This window comes from Danio rerio, chromosome 16, assembly GCF_052040795.2.
Source record: "Danio rerio strain M-AB ecotype USA chromosome 16, GRCz13ab, whole genome shotgun sequence".
NCBI lineage: Eukaryota > Metazoa > Chordata > Actinopteri > Cypriniformes > Danionidae > Danio > Danio rerio.
Genome location: NC_141036.1, coordinates 27,164,597 through 27,181,472, shown reverse-complemented (window position 1 = coordinate 27,181,472; position 16,876 = coordinate 27,164,597). Strand labels below are relative to the sequence as shown.

The 16,876-nt window shown below is 33.6% G+C and overlaps 1 protein-coding gene across 1 annotated transcript in view; it reads left to right on the top strand.

Moving 5' to 3' along the window:
• si:ch211-79k12.1 overlaps positions 1-12,114 on the top strand; it is a 35,283-nt gene extending 23,169 nt beyond the window's left edge. The window contains 3 exon segments of the mRNA NM_001083848.2: positions 1,955-2,099; positions 6,531-6,669; positions 11,369-12,114. Coding sequence (NP_001077317.2) covers positions 1,955-2,099; positions 6,531-6,669; positions 11,369-11,456 — 372 coding nt within the window. The 3' untranslated portion in view covers positions 11,457-12,114.
• Positions 12,115-16,876: the final 4,762 nt, after the last annotated feature.

The following is a 16,876-nucleotide window of genomic DNA, read 5'->3' as shown; positions in this document are numbered from 1 at the left end:
CTCGGCTTGACTGGGAATCCTCTTAATTCACTTCCATTGAAATTGAAATGGACTTTGTTGGCAGGCTGCAGAAAGACCTCCAGTGCCAAATACATTTGTATGGTTATGATGTTCTCTCTGGGTTTTTTTTCTTCACACTGGCAGTTGTTTCCTTCAATTGTATGGTGTTATGATTGATTCTTACTCTTTCATACTCCTTAACATTATTTACGCTACAGGTCAAAAGTTTGGGATGAGTACGATTTTCAAATGGTTTTATTTTTATGAAGCCTATAGCTGCAATTATTGATCAAAAATACAATAAAAACTGAAAAACTATACAAATATTTTTAAGATTAAAAATAATCTTATTATTGAATGTAGTGTAAACTTTCTTGACTTATTTCTTTGATTTAAAGCAGAATTTTCAGAATCATTACTTCAGTTTTACATGATCCTTCAGCAACAATTCTATTATTATTATTATTAATAATAATAATAATAATATTATCAGTGTTTAAAATGTTTGGTCTGCTTCATATTTTTGTGGTACTTTACATTCATATGTTTTATTAATCAAGGACACAATACATTTTTCAATATTAAAATTGAAGTCCTTAATGTAATATTACTTTATTTAATTTCAAACTAATGATGTTATTTTGAGGTTTTCTTTTCAGTGAAGAATCCTAAAAAGTAAAATGTGTCACATTCTCTACTTGGGTTACCGGTATGATGACAGTATAGTGATACTAAATCTCCAAAATACTGTCGTTGCCACTGCTGTTTGTAAACGATAGTGTCATCATTAATGGTCTATCTACAATAATGTTGCATGTGGAAAAGTCACTAAAACGCTCACACGTTTGTGCAACAAACAATTTTATTTGAATAGGCTGTGGAGCCTTTTAAGTTTGCAAATCTGTAGAATTCACACCTTTCATGGTAGCCTATTGCACGTTTTCTGACACTTTAGTTTGAATCTGAATCAGTTCATTTCTGTTCCTGTCAATATGGTTTAGTAGCTACCACAACCGCAACAATCTTTTAAAAAGAAAAACTCACAAAGTAAAGTTTTTAATTACTTTCGATTCTTATCTGATAAGGCTGAAAAAAAAAACAATAGATGAAAAGCTCAAAATAGCAACAGGAAATGTTGAAAGAGATTTTGACCGCTTCATATAGCCTAATATTCTTGAAATAATGCTTTTTTTGTAACTAATTTTATTTGGTATAATTTGTATCTTTATTTTTGCGTGTTTTATTGTTGGTCAGTTATCTACAAAATAAACAAAAGGAATGAATACATTTTAGGTAAAGTAACCTGCAAATAATATTTTTGTTCAATTATAAGGAAATTAGGAATTCAATTCAAGTAGGCCCATTATAACATTTTAAAATATAGTATTTCTGACAGTTTTCTTTATTTCATAGGTTTGAGTTATGAATTACAGTATCGCATTACTACTTGGTATCATGATACTTTAGCTGGTACAGTATCGTAACATTAATTAATGGTATTGTGCCAACCTTAGTTTCTACAAAACAATGATGATGCAGTACCAATAATAACTTATCATTATAGATCTGGAAAATTAGCGTATTAGTATGAATTCTAAAGGATCATGTGACACGGAAGTATGAAACATGACATTGCATTTAAAACTACATTCATTAAGAAATGTTTTAAATATACTGTGTTTTTTTAGTCAAATCAATGCACATTGTTTGACCAAAGTATAACAGGGATTCTTGGGGAAATAAATGTTGGTTTTGCATTTAAATCCATTATTCTATCTGATTTTTTTTATGAAAAGTAAAAAAATATATACAAAAGAAAGTGGGGAATTCACTCTCTTACACGGTTCCCTTCCAAAGAATGATTACTTCTGCCTTATCTTTCTCACGTCATATCTGTCATGTACTGTAGCTTCTTCTTATTTTCACTTTTCTGTAACTTCTGTTTTCTCTGAAGGGGGAAGACTGGCTCTTGCCCTCCAATAAGCTGAAGCTGGATAAGGTGAAGGACGATGACAGTGGGAGATACACCTGTTCTGCTCAGTCACCCACTGTACGATCCCTCATGAAGAAACGTACCATCAGCATCACTGTTCTAAAAGGTTAGAGCTGCCAGAAGGAGATGATAATGTCTAACGTACAGTAAACAGCTTATATATACACTTGAGATGTGCCACTTGAAATTTTATTGTTAAATGAGCAGTTTTCTAAGATTTATATGTTTAGTTTCAGTAATTTCACTTTTATAGCGATGAATCGGTTCTTAGAAGTTAGTATTCATAGTATTCATTTTTTTTATGTTAGCCTTATTCCAAAATGGATTAAATTAATTTATTTGCTCACAATTCTACCCCCAATGCCCCATAATGACACTGTGAAAAAAAAAAAGATTTTTTGATTTGTTGCACATTTAATAAAAATAAAAAAAACTGAAAAATCACATGTACATAAGTATTCACAGCCTTTGCTGTGAAGCTCTAAATTGAGCTCAGATACATTCTGTTTCCACTGATCATTCTTGAGATGTTTCAGCAGCTAAATTGGAGTTCACCTGTGGTAAATTCAGTTGATTGGACATGATTTGAAAAGGCATACACCTGTCCCAGTGTTGACGGTGCATGTCAAAGCACAAACCAAGCATGAAGACAAAGGAATTGTCTGAAGACCTTCGAGACAGGATTATTTTGAGGCACAAGGCTGAGGAATGTTACAGAAAAATTTCCAGATACTAAATACTAAATACTTTCCGGATGCACTGTATATATAATGTAAATATGTGTACACACACACACACACACACACACACACACACACACACACACACACACACACACACACACACACACACACACACACACACACACACACACACATACATATTTTGGTGGTGATCATGATTAATTGTTTGACAGCACTAGTTATTATACACAGTATGTTCATAGTGCCTTTTTAATCTATTTGTCTCCATTAACTTTCATAATATGCTTCTTTCTTAAAAAGACTAGATAAAAAGGTAATTTCTAAATGATACCCCATCGCCAGGATAGTATCTATGGTATGACTGCACATAAACTACATCTGACAGTTGTGAGGATTATAGCTCTAAAAGCTTATATCTAGATATATTTATTGGTAGAGCACTTTTCGAAATCCATGTCGTTTCAGCAGCTTCATATATGTATAATTGTGCCTCAGGGCCTATTTCTTTTCAGTGATCCAATAACAAATGGATTAAATGCGTTTCCAGCTGTAACTATGAAAGAGTTCAAATGCGAATGAGCTCAAAACATTTAAAGCATGTTTACATTTGTATTATCCACTTGTAATTATGAAAGCCGGTTTAAAACCTGGTGTAATTAGGGGTTTAATGTCTTAAAATTAGGCAGAGAACAATAACCGGTTTCAAGGTTTACCACAGTTTGGAAAAGTAACAGTTTTAAAACTTTTGAAAATGATATATGTTTTTTTTTGTAATATGTTTTCAAAGACTAATTTATTAATTTTTAGCGCAACAGTATCGCCAACAGTTAAGGACCATCCACATTAAAAGCTACTTGTCGGCCCATGATTTAGCAAATCTTTGAAAAACAAAGGACCTGACCTAGTCTAGAGGATCTGGACTAGACCTGACCAGTGCAGTTGCTTATTTTTATCCAAAGAAAAGAATATATGTAGATTTTCAAAGATTCCTTCTTAAGTTGTTAAGACATCTGTTTTTGATGCTTATTGATATAGCAGAAATAATCAATGATTTAGTTTAATTATTTAGACTGATATATATATATATATAGCCATGTTTACTGTTCCAAAAATATTTCAAATGTTTCTTAAAAAAAAAAAATTGTGATTAATGGAAAAAAAGAAAAAGACATTTGAAAAAAACATATTTTAGAGCAGTAATTCCAATACTGTGAAGCAGTGATATATTTATCCAAGTTATCATACCATCACTATAAAAATGTCCAGTAGATTCAAAGTGTAAAAATTATGAAATTAAATTGATGTAAGCTTAAAGTCAATAAAGAACAAGTGATTGCATTTTGATTTGATCTTATATGAAGACTATAAAGTCAATTACTTTATTTGCTCTATTATGCACTAGTGAATCATTCACAATAAGACCCAAATTAAGAAAGTTAATAGGATTGGATTTAATATTGACAGTTCCCCATAATTAGGCCTGCCCAAGTCTGAACAACTAATACCAAAATATTGAGTTTTTATCCTAAATCTATATTTCCAATGAACATTTGTATCATCTCATTTGTGGTTAGAAGTATAGTTAGTATTTGAAGTATAGTTAGACATTTAGATTTAAATAGATAATGCACTTGAAGCAAGTTACTGTATCTATGTATTTCATTCCATACACATTAAAATCCATCAGAAGGCCACAAAGAAGCTTATCTTGAAATGTGTTTGCAATGTATACAAAAAGGGTTACTTGTTAGTTATTTTTAGGAATCAAACATTTGTAATTAAATAATTTTAGCTATTATTATTTTAAAAAATAATTTATATATTTATTTTCCTGTCTCTGTGGTCTTTAATACGTTGGGAAGACCAATTGACAATTAAGATTTCATCTGGAAAGATTGGGTATTCTGAGTTTGAATCCCAGCTCACATATCTTTTCCAAACCCATTCTCTCTCTCTCTCTCTCTCTTTTCAACTTTGCTTCCTTTGGCTAACTACTGTCCTATAAAAATAAAGTCAAAACACAAAAAATAAATCTTTAAAAAATTAAATAAAATTTGAATCAACGAACACAGATTTGCCCTAAACAGAACTGACAGTAATTCACCTGTATCTTTGAGTTAAACCACTCAGAAATTGTATTGTTATTTTGTGGAATAGATATGGTACTTCCGATGCGTCATTATACAGATTTGGAACGCAAATTATTGCAAACTGGATTTTTCAACTAATTGCAGTACAAACAAATATATTAAAATGTTATTTAATTTGAAAAAAAAAAAATTCTTTGGATATGTGTTATTTGTTAATGATATAGTGAAAATTGACTGATTTAACATGTGTGGCGTTCACATTCAATGGCATGTGAACACTGAGGAAGTTCCTGTTTACTGAAACATGTTGAATTTTAACATGTGCCGAACACTTTTTTTGCACATTGTACAAATAAAATAAGATTGCTAGTATCTCGGCAAGTAATCCTTTTTATGTACACTGCAAATACAATTCAATATGAGCTTCTGCTTTTGCCTTCTGATAGATTATATTATTACCATGAAATGGATATAGTTTCATGAATGGAACTAAGCGCAGGTTTTTTTCAGTTTTGTATTCCATACATATTCACATTAAATATTATAGTAAAGTTTGTTCAAAGAATTAAAGCACAGTTTAAACATGTGTACTGTATAACAGTAAAACCCTGGCATGACATAACAAAGCAACCTGCAAAACCATACATCAAAAAATTGCAAATCAGTCCTTATAGATACTTTGTTTGTTGTGAACAACAATCTGACGTTATCTGACATTTCGAATTAGCAGAAGTTATTGCTCCACCAATTATGTCATCCAAAATATCCAAAATTATGTGACGTCAATAACTACAATTCTAACTGATGTGGTTGAAATGATGTTTGGGAAACAACCCTAGTGACCGACTAGTTCCTCCAACAATAAATAATGCTGCAATAATCACATGCTTCCCAGAGATCATGAAATTTCTGGAGTATCGTGAAATGTTGAGGGATGTTGCATTTTGGGTGGAAATGAAAATCAGGTTGATGTCAGAACCCAGAAATGTCCAACGTCAGACAGACTTTGCATGTTGGTTACTTTTCAATGCAACCTGTTGTGTGGACGTTACCACTTTGACGTCTATCAGAGGTTGGATTTTGGTTGCCATACCTGAAGAATAAATGTATTTGACATTTAAGATGATGGCGTGGCGTTGTATTTTGGTCAGTTTCCAACACAACCTAATATCAACCAAATATCAACGTCATTTCATGTCGTTATTGGACATCAAAATACCATTGTCCTTAGCTGGTGACCTTCATGTTAACCTTATATTAACGTCTTATGATGTTGTGTGTCTGCTGGGATGGTTAGGCAGTTTTTAGCTTCATTTTCGTCAATCTTAGCTTCAATCTCAAACGCAGTCACCATACTGTACCTGTTATATAAAGCAAACACATGAGTACAACATGAATAGATAATTCACCTCAGATCATTTTTCTTAGAAAGTCTGAGGTGCATTATTTATTGTTGTTTTCATGGTGACTATTAAAGTGATGCAAAATGATATTAAGGCTAAAACCATCTAAATGTTGTTGTTATTTTGACATTATCCTAATATTTTATATTTTTTATAATATAAGCAGTTTTTAGTTAATGAAAGTCTGGGAATAAATTATATTTGGCTTAAAGTAGGAACTCTGTAATCAGTAAGTTATGTGGTTGTTTAAGTTCTTGGGGAGTATTTTTTATTCTGTTATTTATTTTGGTAGCAAGACAACTTGACATGTATAATATGTAATCTTGTCTTTGTCTCATAGAGGACGCAGCATGGTATGAGTCAACCACTGGTCGCATTGTTCTGGTGGTTTGTTCCGGATTTGTCCTTCTGGCGGTTGCGGTAGCCATGACAACTTACCTCTGCCACAGATCTAAGCAGAGGCAGAGCAAGGGTCCCATGTAAGTATTTCAAACTACCCTTGTCAGGTTTTCTGGAAATGTCTGCAGTGATTCCTGTTGGCGTTTGACCTCAAGCCCCGTCGAGTGTATTACTGTGAGCATCAGTCGATGCACATTCTCCCTCTGTGTCGTCTCAGTTCCTCAAAGCTGTCCAGGCACACTAGTTTATGTGCAAATAACTGGCTCGCTATTCGCACCACTCCCCCAGGCCCAAACCTTTTCCTATTCTGCCCGATAAAACACTCTGTCGTATAACACTCACTCTGTCCTCCTTTCAGTGATAACTGTTCCCAGAACAAAAGAAACCCGTCTAACAGAGTAGCTTACATTAAACTGCTTGTTAGTTTCTTTTCAAATGGAAGAACATGTTAGCATAGCAATAATATTTCAGAGCAGAGAACATCTTTTTTATGAATCCACTCTGCTCGCTTACATCAGTGTTCTCCTTTGGTGGTTCCAAAGCTTTATTCTGCTGAACCACAAGAAGATATTTAGAAGAAACAAGGTGTCTGCAGGGTTTTAAAAAGTATTAAAAGTTGATAATCAATAATGAGAAAATTAAGGCCCTTAAAAGGTATTAAAAAGTCTCATTTTAACAAGGTCTTACATTTTGTTCAAGCAATGTCCAAGTTGTTTGTCTCCAAAAAAACATAAATATATTTATTTTCCATATTAACATTAACAACGGCGTGCTTGATCCACACAATTGGTTCAGGCTGTTGCACGTCTGGCCAAGCTCCTCTGTCCGGGTGATGTGACGAAATTTGCGACAAACGCAGGAAGGTGTTGTGATGCTCTCCACATGTAGCGAAACCATAGAGTAAAACAGACAGCAAAATGGGAAACTGTAAGTTTGCGTAGTCCTGGTTTGAGAAAGACGAGTTTAAACAGTGGCTGAAGCCTGTCGCTGAAAAATACTGTGTAATTTATAAACGATTTTTTTACAACCGCGAAGAAGCTTTGTTTCTTGTGAGTTTATCTAAGTTCTGTTGCATGGTTGTGCTCCATTGACTACTTCAACGATGAGGTAGTGATGGGTCGTTCATAATCGATTCGTTCATTTGAACGAATCTTCAATATGACTCGGGAACTACGAGTCCTCTCAGCGAGTGATTTGTTCATCCGCGCGTGCGCACATTTGTGCAGGTAGTATCGTTAATTTCAAGTCTTCATTACATTGGCAGAAGCCAATCATATGCGTTTAGAGCTGGAAAAAGAATTGATCCGTTCACCTCTCGAGTCCTCGATCGGGTCTGAGTCACTCGTTCCTTAAGGGCCAATCATATGCGTTTAGAGCCAGAAAAAGAATTGACCCGCTCACCTCTCGAGTCCTCTATCGGGTCTGAGTCACTCGTTCCTCACGGACCAATCATACGCATTTAGAGCCGGAAAAAGAATTGAACCGTTCATCTCTCGAGTCCTCGGGTTTGAGTCATTCTGTCATGCGATGAACGAACGATCATGGCTCCTATCGGCTTACACTGTGCATTGATTAAGATTATATGTGACTGTCAGTGTAACGTGAATGAACCCCTGACATTTGAAGACATGAAGCTGTGCAAAGAAACAAAAATGCCTTCATAGACAATAGAGCAGGTAAACATTAAATTATTATTTTCTCCTTCGTATATTTTATTTATAATTTATTTGTCGTGCAATCAACCTTTTGGGCTTGTTGTAGATGTGTTTGAAAGCCATTCGTAACATTTTAATAATATTTTGGCAAATTGAACCAAATGAACAAAATGACTCGAAAAAAGATTTGTTCATCTTGATAAAAGAGACTCAAAGATCCGAGTCAATAAAATGATCCCTGCATATACCCTCAGAAAGCTGAAAACTGGTAACAAGTAGCTGTTTCCATTCAATGATGCAAGTCAATGATGCAAATCTGAAATGTCACATAAAACGTTGGCGAATAAAGCACCGTTTCCATCAAGTGAGTCAAAAAACCCGCCCCAAATCATCACTAACTGTTAAATCGCCATTAGACATCGAAAAGAAAATATGAACTTATTGCAGTAGGAGACACTGTGGGCCTTGTTTCTTATATAATAAATTACTTGGACCTCAAAAGATGAAATGCAATGAACATGCAGAAACTTTTGGAGGTGCGAGACCACTTTCTAGGAGTTCTAGAGGGTGATGATACTGAACCACTTGATGACAGACTTTGGCTAAAGCTGCTTTTCCACTGCATAAGACGTTCCGACACTACTGTCAGAGTATGCCCCCTTGTGGCAGTCACACAGAACTTTTTGTTTGTTGTGCAGAATGGGAGAGAACCATTCATCCATTCATCACTTAAATGGTGATGTTCACAGAGACATTTCCTATGTGCAAGATAGTATTGCATTTTACCTACACAGATTTGCTGTACTTTTTGCATCTCTAGTAAAGGCCTTTATTCTCCATGCATTCACCATAGTTGAATGAATGAATGAATTCCAGAAATTTACAGATTGCTAAAAGTTTTAGAGCATGTGCGTTATACATTTACTATTTTACTACATTTACTCAGTCGCTTTGGTGCATTTCTCACAACACTATTTATATTTGCACAACAGTTAATGCATTTCTCAAAACAACTAGTTATTTGTGCACATCCTTGTAGCAGTTTCTCATTCCTTCCAACAAATTGCAAATGCTTTTGGACATGCATCAATTGCTTTTATACAACTCTCTGCTATTTATAACATTATTATTTGCTTATGTCATGTCAGTCAAAATGAACTAAACTTGTAAATGCTGAATAGTCATTCCATATAAAACTAATAGTCCTCATTTCATTACTTGAGTCATTTAAACACAAAATTTAAATCTTAATTTTCCTGAAAATGTCTTCTAAATTGAACAATTTCATGAATGATTTACAGACCTGTGTGTGTTGTAGGTTCAGTTTCAATATGTACTGCAATATTGTAGATACAATTGTGCACAGCTCTACCCAAAGTGAGTTTATGTTTGTTGTAAATAAGGGTGTTTTTTCTTTTGCACAATGCTGTGCAGACACATGCACACATAGGGCTCAACCTGTGCAGTGCACATGCCCTTTTTAATGCCCCCCTCGCTCTTTAGTTCGCGACATACCTATAGCTCTTCTGATAGCGGAAAACAGTTTGTACTAATTGTTTTGAGAAATGCATTAACTGTTGTGCAGAAATGCACTAGTGTTGTGAGAAGCGCACCAAAGCGACTGAGAAAAACTTTTTAAACATTTTATACTCATTTATGAATAGAAATATGTATATTTTTATGTTTTTAAACTTTTTTCTGTCATTTTGAGCACATGGAACTAAATGGACAACACAGGAATATATCACATCTGGTCGGGCAATTGCATATGGTCTAGTCACAGAAGTCCAGGTATTTGTAACGCATACAGAGATGACTGTAACTCAATGCAGCTCCTGGATTATCTCCATTTTAAATGAACGATTTCCTTTTTGTCGCTTGTTGTTTGTTATGTGCAGTGGAAAGGCAGCTTAAGGTTTTTTAGAATGACCAAAACAACAGTTTTAGGTGCTTTACAATATAGTCGGTCCCCTGGTTTGTCATATGATGGTTTGACCCATTTTGTTATCTCAACATCTAAATCACATAATATTTTTGATGTGCATGCTAGGATTTATTTGGTAAATCTATTTCCATTGCTTTATACTATTCAGGTTTTAATGCTCATTTTCAAAATTTATTCACATCTTTACATTTCCATGAAGCATTTTTATGCAATATTCCAAAATGTATATAAAAATTGGTGTATAGAAACATAACCTATGACATCCATAGAAAAAACAAATACAAATGGAAAAATACTATGGAAGTCAATAGATACTGGTTTCCGGCTTTCTTCAAAATATCTTTTTTGGCTCTTCAATTGAAGAACAACATTCAGACAATTTGGAAAAAGTCAAGGGTGGCTAGATGACAGAATTCCAAAATAAAAGTAACAAGCGAGAGCTGACATTGAGCTAGAAATATCTAGATGGTTACAGACAGTTATACAGTAATTGAGATGTTTATTCAAGAAATTCATCACAAACGGTGAAAGTACTGAGAACTACTGCTCCTAAATGAACCACTAAGTGAATTGGTTGAATGAATGATCACTCTGCCCAATACCTTAATATAGAGCCCATTCTGATGGGACAGCAATATGTAATTGTCCAAAAACCACAGTGGACTTTTTTTTAAGTGCACACATTTAATCATATAATTGTGCGTTTTTCAACAAAGACATACTGACAGTGCATGTTTTTAATGTCTCTTTCATGTGACAATGCTTTTCAGGACATTTCAGTGTCCAAAATCACATCTATCTGAAGCTAGATTTGAATTTGAACTTAAATCATAAGCATTAAAAAGTATGTTCTAAATATTATGAATGAAATTCCTATGTATTACCTTACATCATGTTATTATCACATGACCTGTCGGCGTCAGTCGCATCTCTTTATTAAATAAATGGATACATCCTCTCCCACTGCCTCCTTGGGTAGTAAAATGTCCATTGAATGCACGCTTTATGGCAAGTGTGTGATTTTGGACGCAGTGGGAGTCTCTGTTAGTGAGCTGATGAGTGCAAATGTGTAGTGATGGTGTGCCTCAAGGAACAGGCTTGGGAAATATGTCCATAAAGCACCTTATTCTGGCCGATAAAACACTCACTTTGTCATATTTTCCTCTCTCATCCTCTCAGTGATGACCGTTCCCAGAAGAAACCCATCTACAGGTCCAGCGTGGAGTCTCTACCCTCCACTCTTTCTGACAAGCAGCCGCTGGTGTAAAGAGTGAGATTGATGGAGGACTGGAGAGGAGAGAAAAGAAGACAAGAGGAAAAAGATGAGGCTGTATTGGCTATTCAGAGTAGAAGGGAGTTAATGAGAGTGTTGCACATAGATTTTGTTATGCTCTCGGGTCTTTATTCAGATATGTAATTAGAAGACTGTCTATGGGGGGAATCGAAAAAAAGTATATATACAAAGACAGGACAAATGGTGGTTTTATCCAAAGTCCTTTCCAGCATGGATGGCAGCAGTGCTTTTCAACAAAAGGTGTGCAATTTTCTCTGTATTGATTCAACAATCCTGCAAAATTGAGAAATGCTGAAAAGATGTTTTTGTGAGGTGACATTGAACGCTCCTTTCTTCCCACCAGTCTTGGGGTTGGTGTATTTCTTCAAAGCGATTAAGATTTCTTTTTAGGAAAACCAGCGTCTGCGAGCTGCACTATCGTTTAGTCAGATGAATAAATTTGGTGGGTATTGCTTTACATAAGTATATAAATGTTCCGCTTCACTTGAAAGACAGTAGATAAGATCCAAACCAACACTGAACCAATTACTCTTGAAGCACTTTCAAACTCTTGCACTTTTTACACAAGTTTGATTATTTTTTTTCTCCGTATCTTTGAATTTAAAGCTATTAAAATCATTTTACAACATAATCACCCTGCAGTGTTGTTACTGATCTAATTAAGATAGACATTAATGTATGCTCAACTTTGCTTAGAAATCTCAAGAGAGTTCATCTCTATGTAAATGCCATTGCTTCTGTTTATAAAAAGCTCTTTTTCATTTCAGACTTCTTAGCTATAAATAAATACCTGTTCTCAGCCAGACATGTTCTTATACATAACACATCTTCGTTTGATTTGTTGACCATTTTATATATATATTATGTTTAACAGAGCAAGGAAGCAAGGATAGTCACAGTATTTATATGTGTGTGTGTGTGTGTCTGTGTGTGTGTGTGTCTGTGTGTGTATTATTGTATAACCATAGTTTGTTCTGTACACTATTAAAATATTATAAAAAAAAAAAATATATAGCTTAAAGGGGCTAATAATGTGACCTCAAAATGAGATTTAAAAAATAAAAAAAACTGCTTTTATTCTAACTGAAATAAAAGAAATAAGACTTTTTCCAGAAGAAAAAAAAATGATCAGACATACTGTGAAAACTTAGTTTCTACTTCAGAATAGGAACTAACCTGGCACAATAGGAACAACTGGTGACCGAAGAGAGGGACTGAAGCTAATCAGACTTGTCAATGGAACCACACCAATTCATATCGCAAGAAATAATGCTTCATTTTTATTCTGGGCTGGTATTATACCCAGTGGGTAGTAACTAAATATACAATATTTCTGTCAAGTCCATGAATAAAGCTGGGAATGTGTCAGAAAGCTCTTTGAATACAAAAGAAACGGGGAAAATATATCCATAAAGGCCTCGAGGCAGTCCTGAGGTGTTCTTTCAGAATGTACAATATCTAATCTTTACATGCTGCCACAAGCCCAGCTTGGTTTGACATTTCCACAAACAACATGAACTGGAATTGCCCGCACTATAAGCACACACACCACATAACCACAAGTGTGTTTCTTAATTTTACCCTCCAATGCTTTAACCTTAGCAGTTCATCACTGCAAACATTATCATAGCCGCTCATTTCATTTCTCCTGTCTGCTATATTTGTGTTTCATTTTGTGTGGCTTTTATTGCCATTGTGCGGCTGACCAGAAGCCACCATTAATAACTGTGTTTGGTGTGCTTTAACGATGACAGTTCATTACCGGAGGTACACGAAATGGAATACAACAATATTATTACTCAAATTATTCAAGATTTCTCGTCCTCTACAGTGGTTATTCACAAAGTCCTTGAAAAAGAGGAAATAATTGCACCGTAAGCTCTTTGGAGTAGCACAACTTAAAATGGCTATGGACCTAAAAGGAAAACTCCCCCCTTTTAATTTTGCTTTCTCTTGGGGATCTTCAAAGTACATGGCCTGCAGCAGAAAAATCTCCAAAAGGGTCAAACGTTTCACTTTTACATCATCTAGATAATGGACGTTCATAAAAAAAGAGTCCTGCATAATAAATCTTTTAAATGTATACTGTTTTACTGCAGTTTTTAGTGCTGTAGGACATGTCCTACACTTCTGATTTATATAAACCCTCTTTTCCCCCAGCACTGTTTACTTAGAAATAATCCCAAACATCAAAAAACATTAAGTTGCTGCCTAAATACTTTGGTTTGAAATTCCAATTCACTTTGGATTTATAAAAGTGATGTGTGAAGCTATTTTTTTAACGTCTTAGGGTACTCACCTACTATGTTGCTTGTTCATTCATAGTATTTTTTTTTTTATTAAAGTGGCATGTTTGCTTCAAATAATTTATGCGTGGACCAAATACTTTCAAAAGGTTTGATGTGTGCAGGCTAATTATAAAACACCCTGGCAACTGTGACTCACTGTAGTGTATGTAGAAAAAAAGAAGCAAAGCAAACTGTTATTTTTATCTTGAATAGGTGAACAAATAATTTACTGTAGGAAATCCTTCAGTTTCTGGCTGCCCTTTTCTAGGTACAGTAGAGTCTTATAAGTGGTTTTATGAGTAAAAATAATTAGAAAAAGCAGTTGTCTCTCTAATAGGAAACAGTAAAAACAAAACATACTGTATTTTGTTGCAGGGAGTTTTGTTCTTTTTTTTTCCTTTTATTTGGCTGTTGTTACTGGACATATTTTAACATCTGAGTTAAATTTTTAATAATATGTGGTAAGTTTAAAATGAACCTGACTATCAAAGCTTGTTTTTCAAATACTTTATAGGGAAGTCACAGTTTAAAACTCTTTAACTTTTTGGTGTGTGAATTATGTCCTCATTTGCATAATATTAAAAATAATAATTTCAAAAATAATTTGAAAATTATACATTTTCATAACACCAGCATATACTCACACAAGTATGACTTATGAAGATAGATTCGAACCTAATGGCTGCATTATGTAACCAGGACAGCAGTATTTGTATTAAATGTGGCATACATTACAATGTTAAAATGTTTGTTGGCCATAACAATGCCATTGATAAGTATTTTAGGCTGTTTTGTTTTTTTTGTGCTTCATAGTTACTAACCTTGTAACCTATTACAGTAAGGTTACATTTGTTAACATCAAATATAGTAGCTATTAATTTTAGCTAATGCTAATTATTTTTAATAAACATTCAGTGTTTATTAACTAAGGTTTACAGTTATTAAATAACATAACAAATGTATAACAATTTGTAAACATACGGGATAATGTTAGCATATAGACAATTTGTTGTTTTCACCTAAAAAAGAAGCATAAAAAGTAATATTATATTCAACAGTATATAGTATAGAGAATATCAGGGCAAGCTTTCACACAGTTCAAAAATATTGATTGAATTATACATTTTCTTTGGTAAATGATGTCCTGAATAAACAAACAAACAAATAAATAATTTAAACATGTATTTTCACAACACCAGCATATATTCACACAATTCTTATTTATGAAGATAGATTTGAACCTAAAGTCTGAATTAGGTAACCAATACAGCAGTATTTTTCATAAAACGTGGCATACATTACAATATTACAATGATTGTTGGCCATATCAATGGTATTGATTCATACAGTATGTATCTTTTACATGTGCTTTTTTGTGCTGCATAATAACTATTAATTGTATAACCCTTTACAATAAGGTTATATATGTTAACATTAATTAACATGAACATGGTTATTAATTTTATTTTATTTTATTTTTATGATGCATTTGCAAACATACACTATGCACAGCTGTAGGTTTTTAACTAATGTTTAAAATGATTAAATATTGCTTATTCTAAGAAAAAGTTAGCAATACATTATAATGCAATCTAACTGATCTTGTGGGAAAGCATATAGACAATTTGTTATATTAAAGAAGCATATAAATAAATGTCCTCGTAGAAAATGACAGGAAATGTTCTGTTTATATACAGTTAAAATCTTTATTATTTTTCTGATATTTCCCAAATGACGTTTAACAGAACAAAAAAAAAAAAACTTTCATGTGTATAAAAATATGTGTATGTGAAAGAATGTGTATAAATATATATTTTCTCAGTTACTTGGGAAATATTTAAAAAAAGAAGGAACATTTAACAGGAGCACTACTTTAGCCTTCAACTGTTTAACAAAAACATGTTTTTTTAAAAGAAAAAAAAGTAACTTAGAATCAATCTGTCAACGCCTTACATTAATTAAACAATTAATTATGCAGGATATTATGCCTTTTTTAATATTGTTTTTTTCTGCAATATTATGTTCTGTAATAAAGGTAAAGACAATTTAAATTAGTGATTAGAATATATCAAAATACAACTTTATAATTAAAACTATAATAAAACTATGTATAGAATGTGTTAAAATAAATGAATATTTTCTCGGTTAAACAACATTTGGGACATATTTGAAAAATTATTTTACAGGAGAAGTAAATTTTGCCATCAACTGTATATTAAGCATGTTTTTAATGTATTTTAAAATTTACTTTATAATTAAAAAAATCAATGCGTTGCATATTACTTTATGCCAGAAAATTATGGATTTTTAATGTAGATTTTGTTTTGCAATGTTGCATAAAGACTACATATATGACTACTTTCCCCATCTTGTGTAACAACATTCAGTCAGCAAAGTTTAAAGTTGTTCTATAAGATTTCATTGTAGTCTAATATATTGAGAAAAATATGAACTAGCATGACGACAACTAGCCCTATAGCATCCTCAGTGCCTCCCCATTGAAAACCAAATTGTTATTCCTCACATCATCACACGGTGTCGCTAAACACAAGCTATGAATTCCCCAAGAAAGCCAACAAATTGTTTTCGGTTTTAATTACGCGAGTTTGAGGAAGATATTAAAGTCGTGCTCGAGCTGCTTTCATGCCAGCTTGCTCGCTAATGATCGCGTTGATTCTGCTCGTCGATCTGTACACTCCTCACAGCAGAATGAATCACTTTCTAATTCCTTGTTCTGAATGGGTCCCGTCAGTGAATCTGTCATTTATCTCTGACGGATCCAGATAGAGACTCATTTAAAAAGCCCAGTCTTCCAGTAAATTCCAATTATTTATATTCAGAGCGTTCAAAAACTTTATCGATCGCCACTGTAATTCATCAAGTTAATATATGTGTATATGGAGTGGCTCGTTTGGAAGGCAGGACTCATTCCAGCAGAGGCTGTTATTACAGTGTCATGAATCCGCCGTCTTTCTGATCAAAAACAAACAGTTATTTATCTTATAATATTAATCATACCCCGCCCTGATTGGGTGTGCGCGCCGGTCATTGTCAAATCCGATTGGTTGTGGCTGAGCCCAAGAAAAACCGGCCCTGCTACATTTT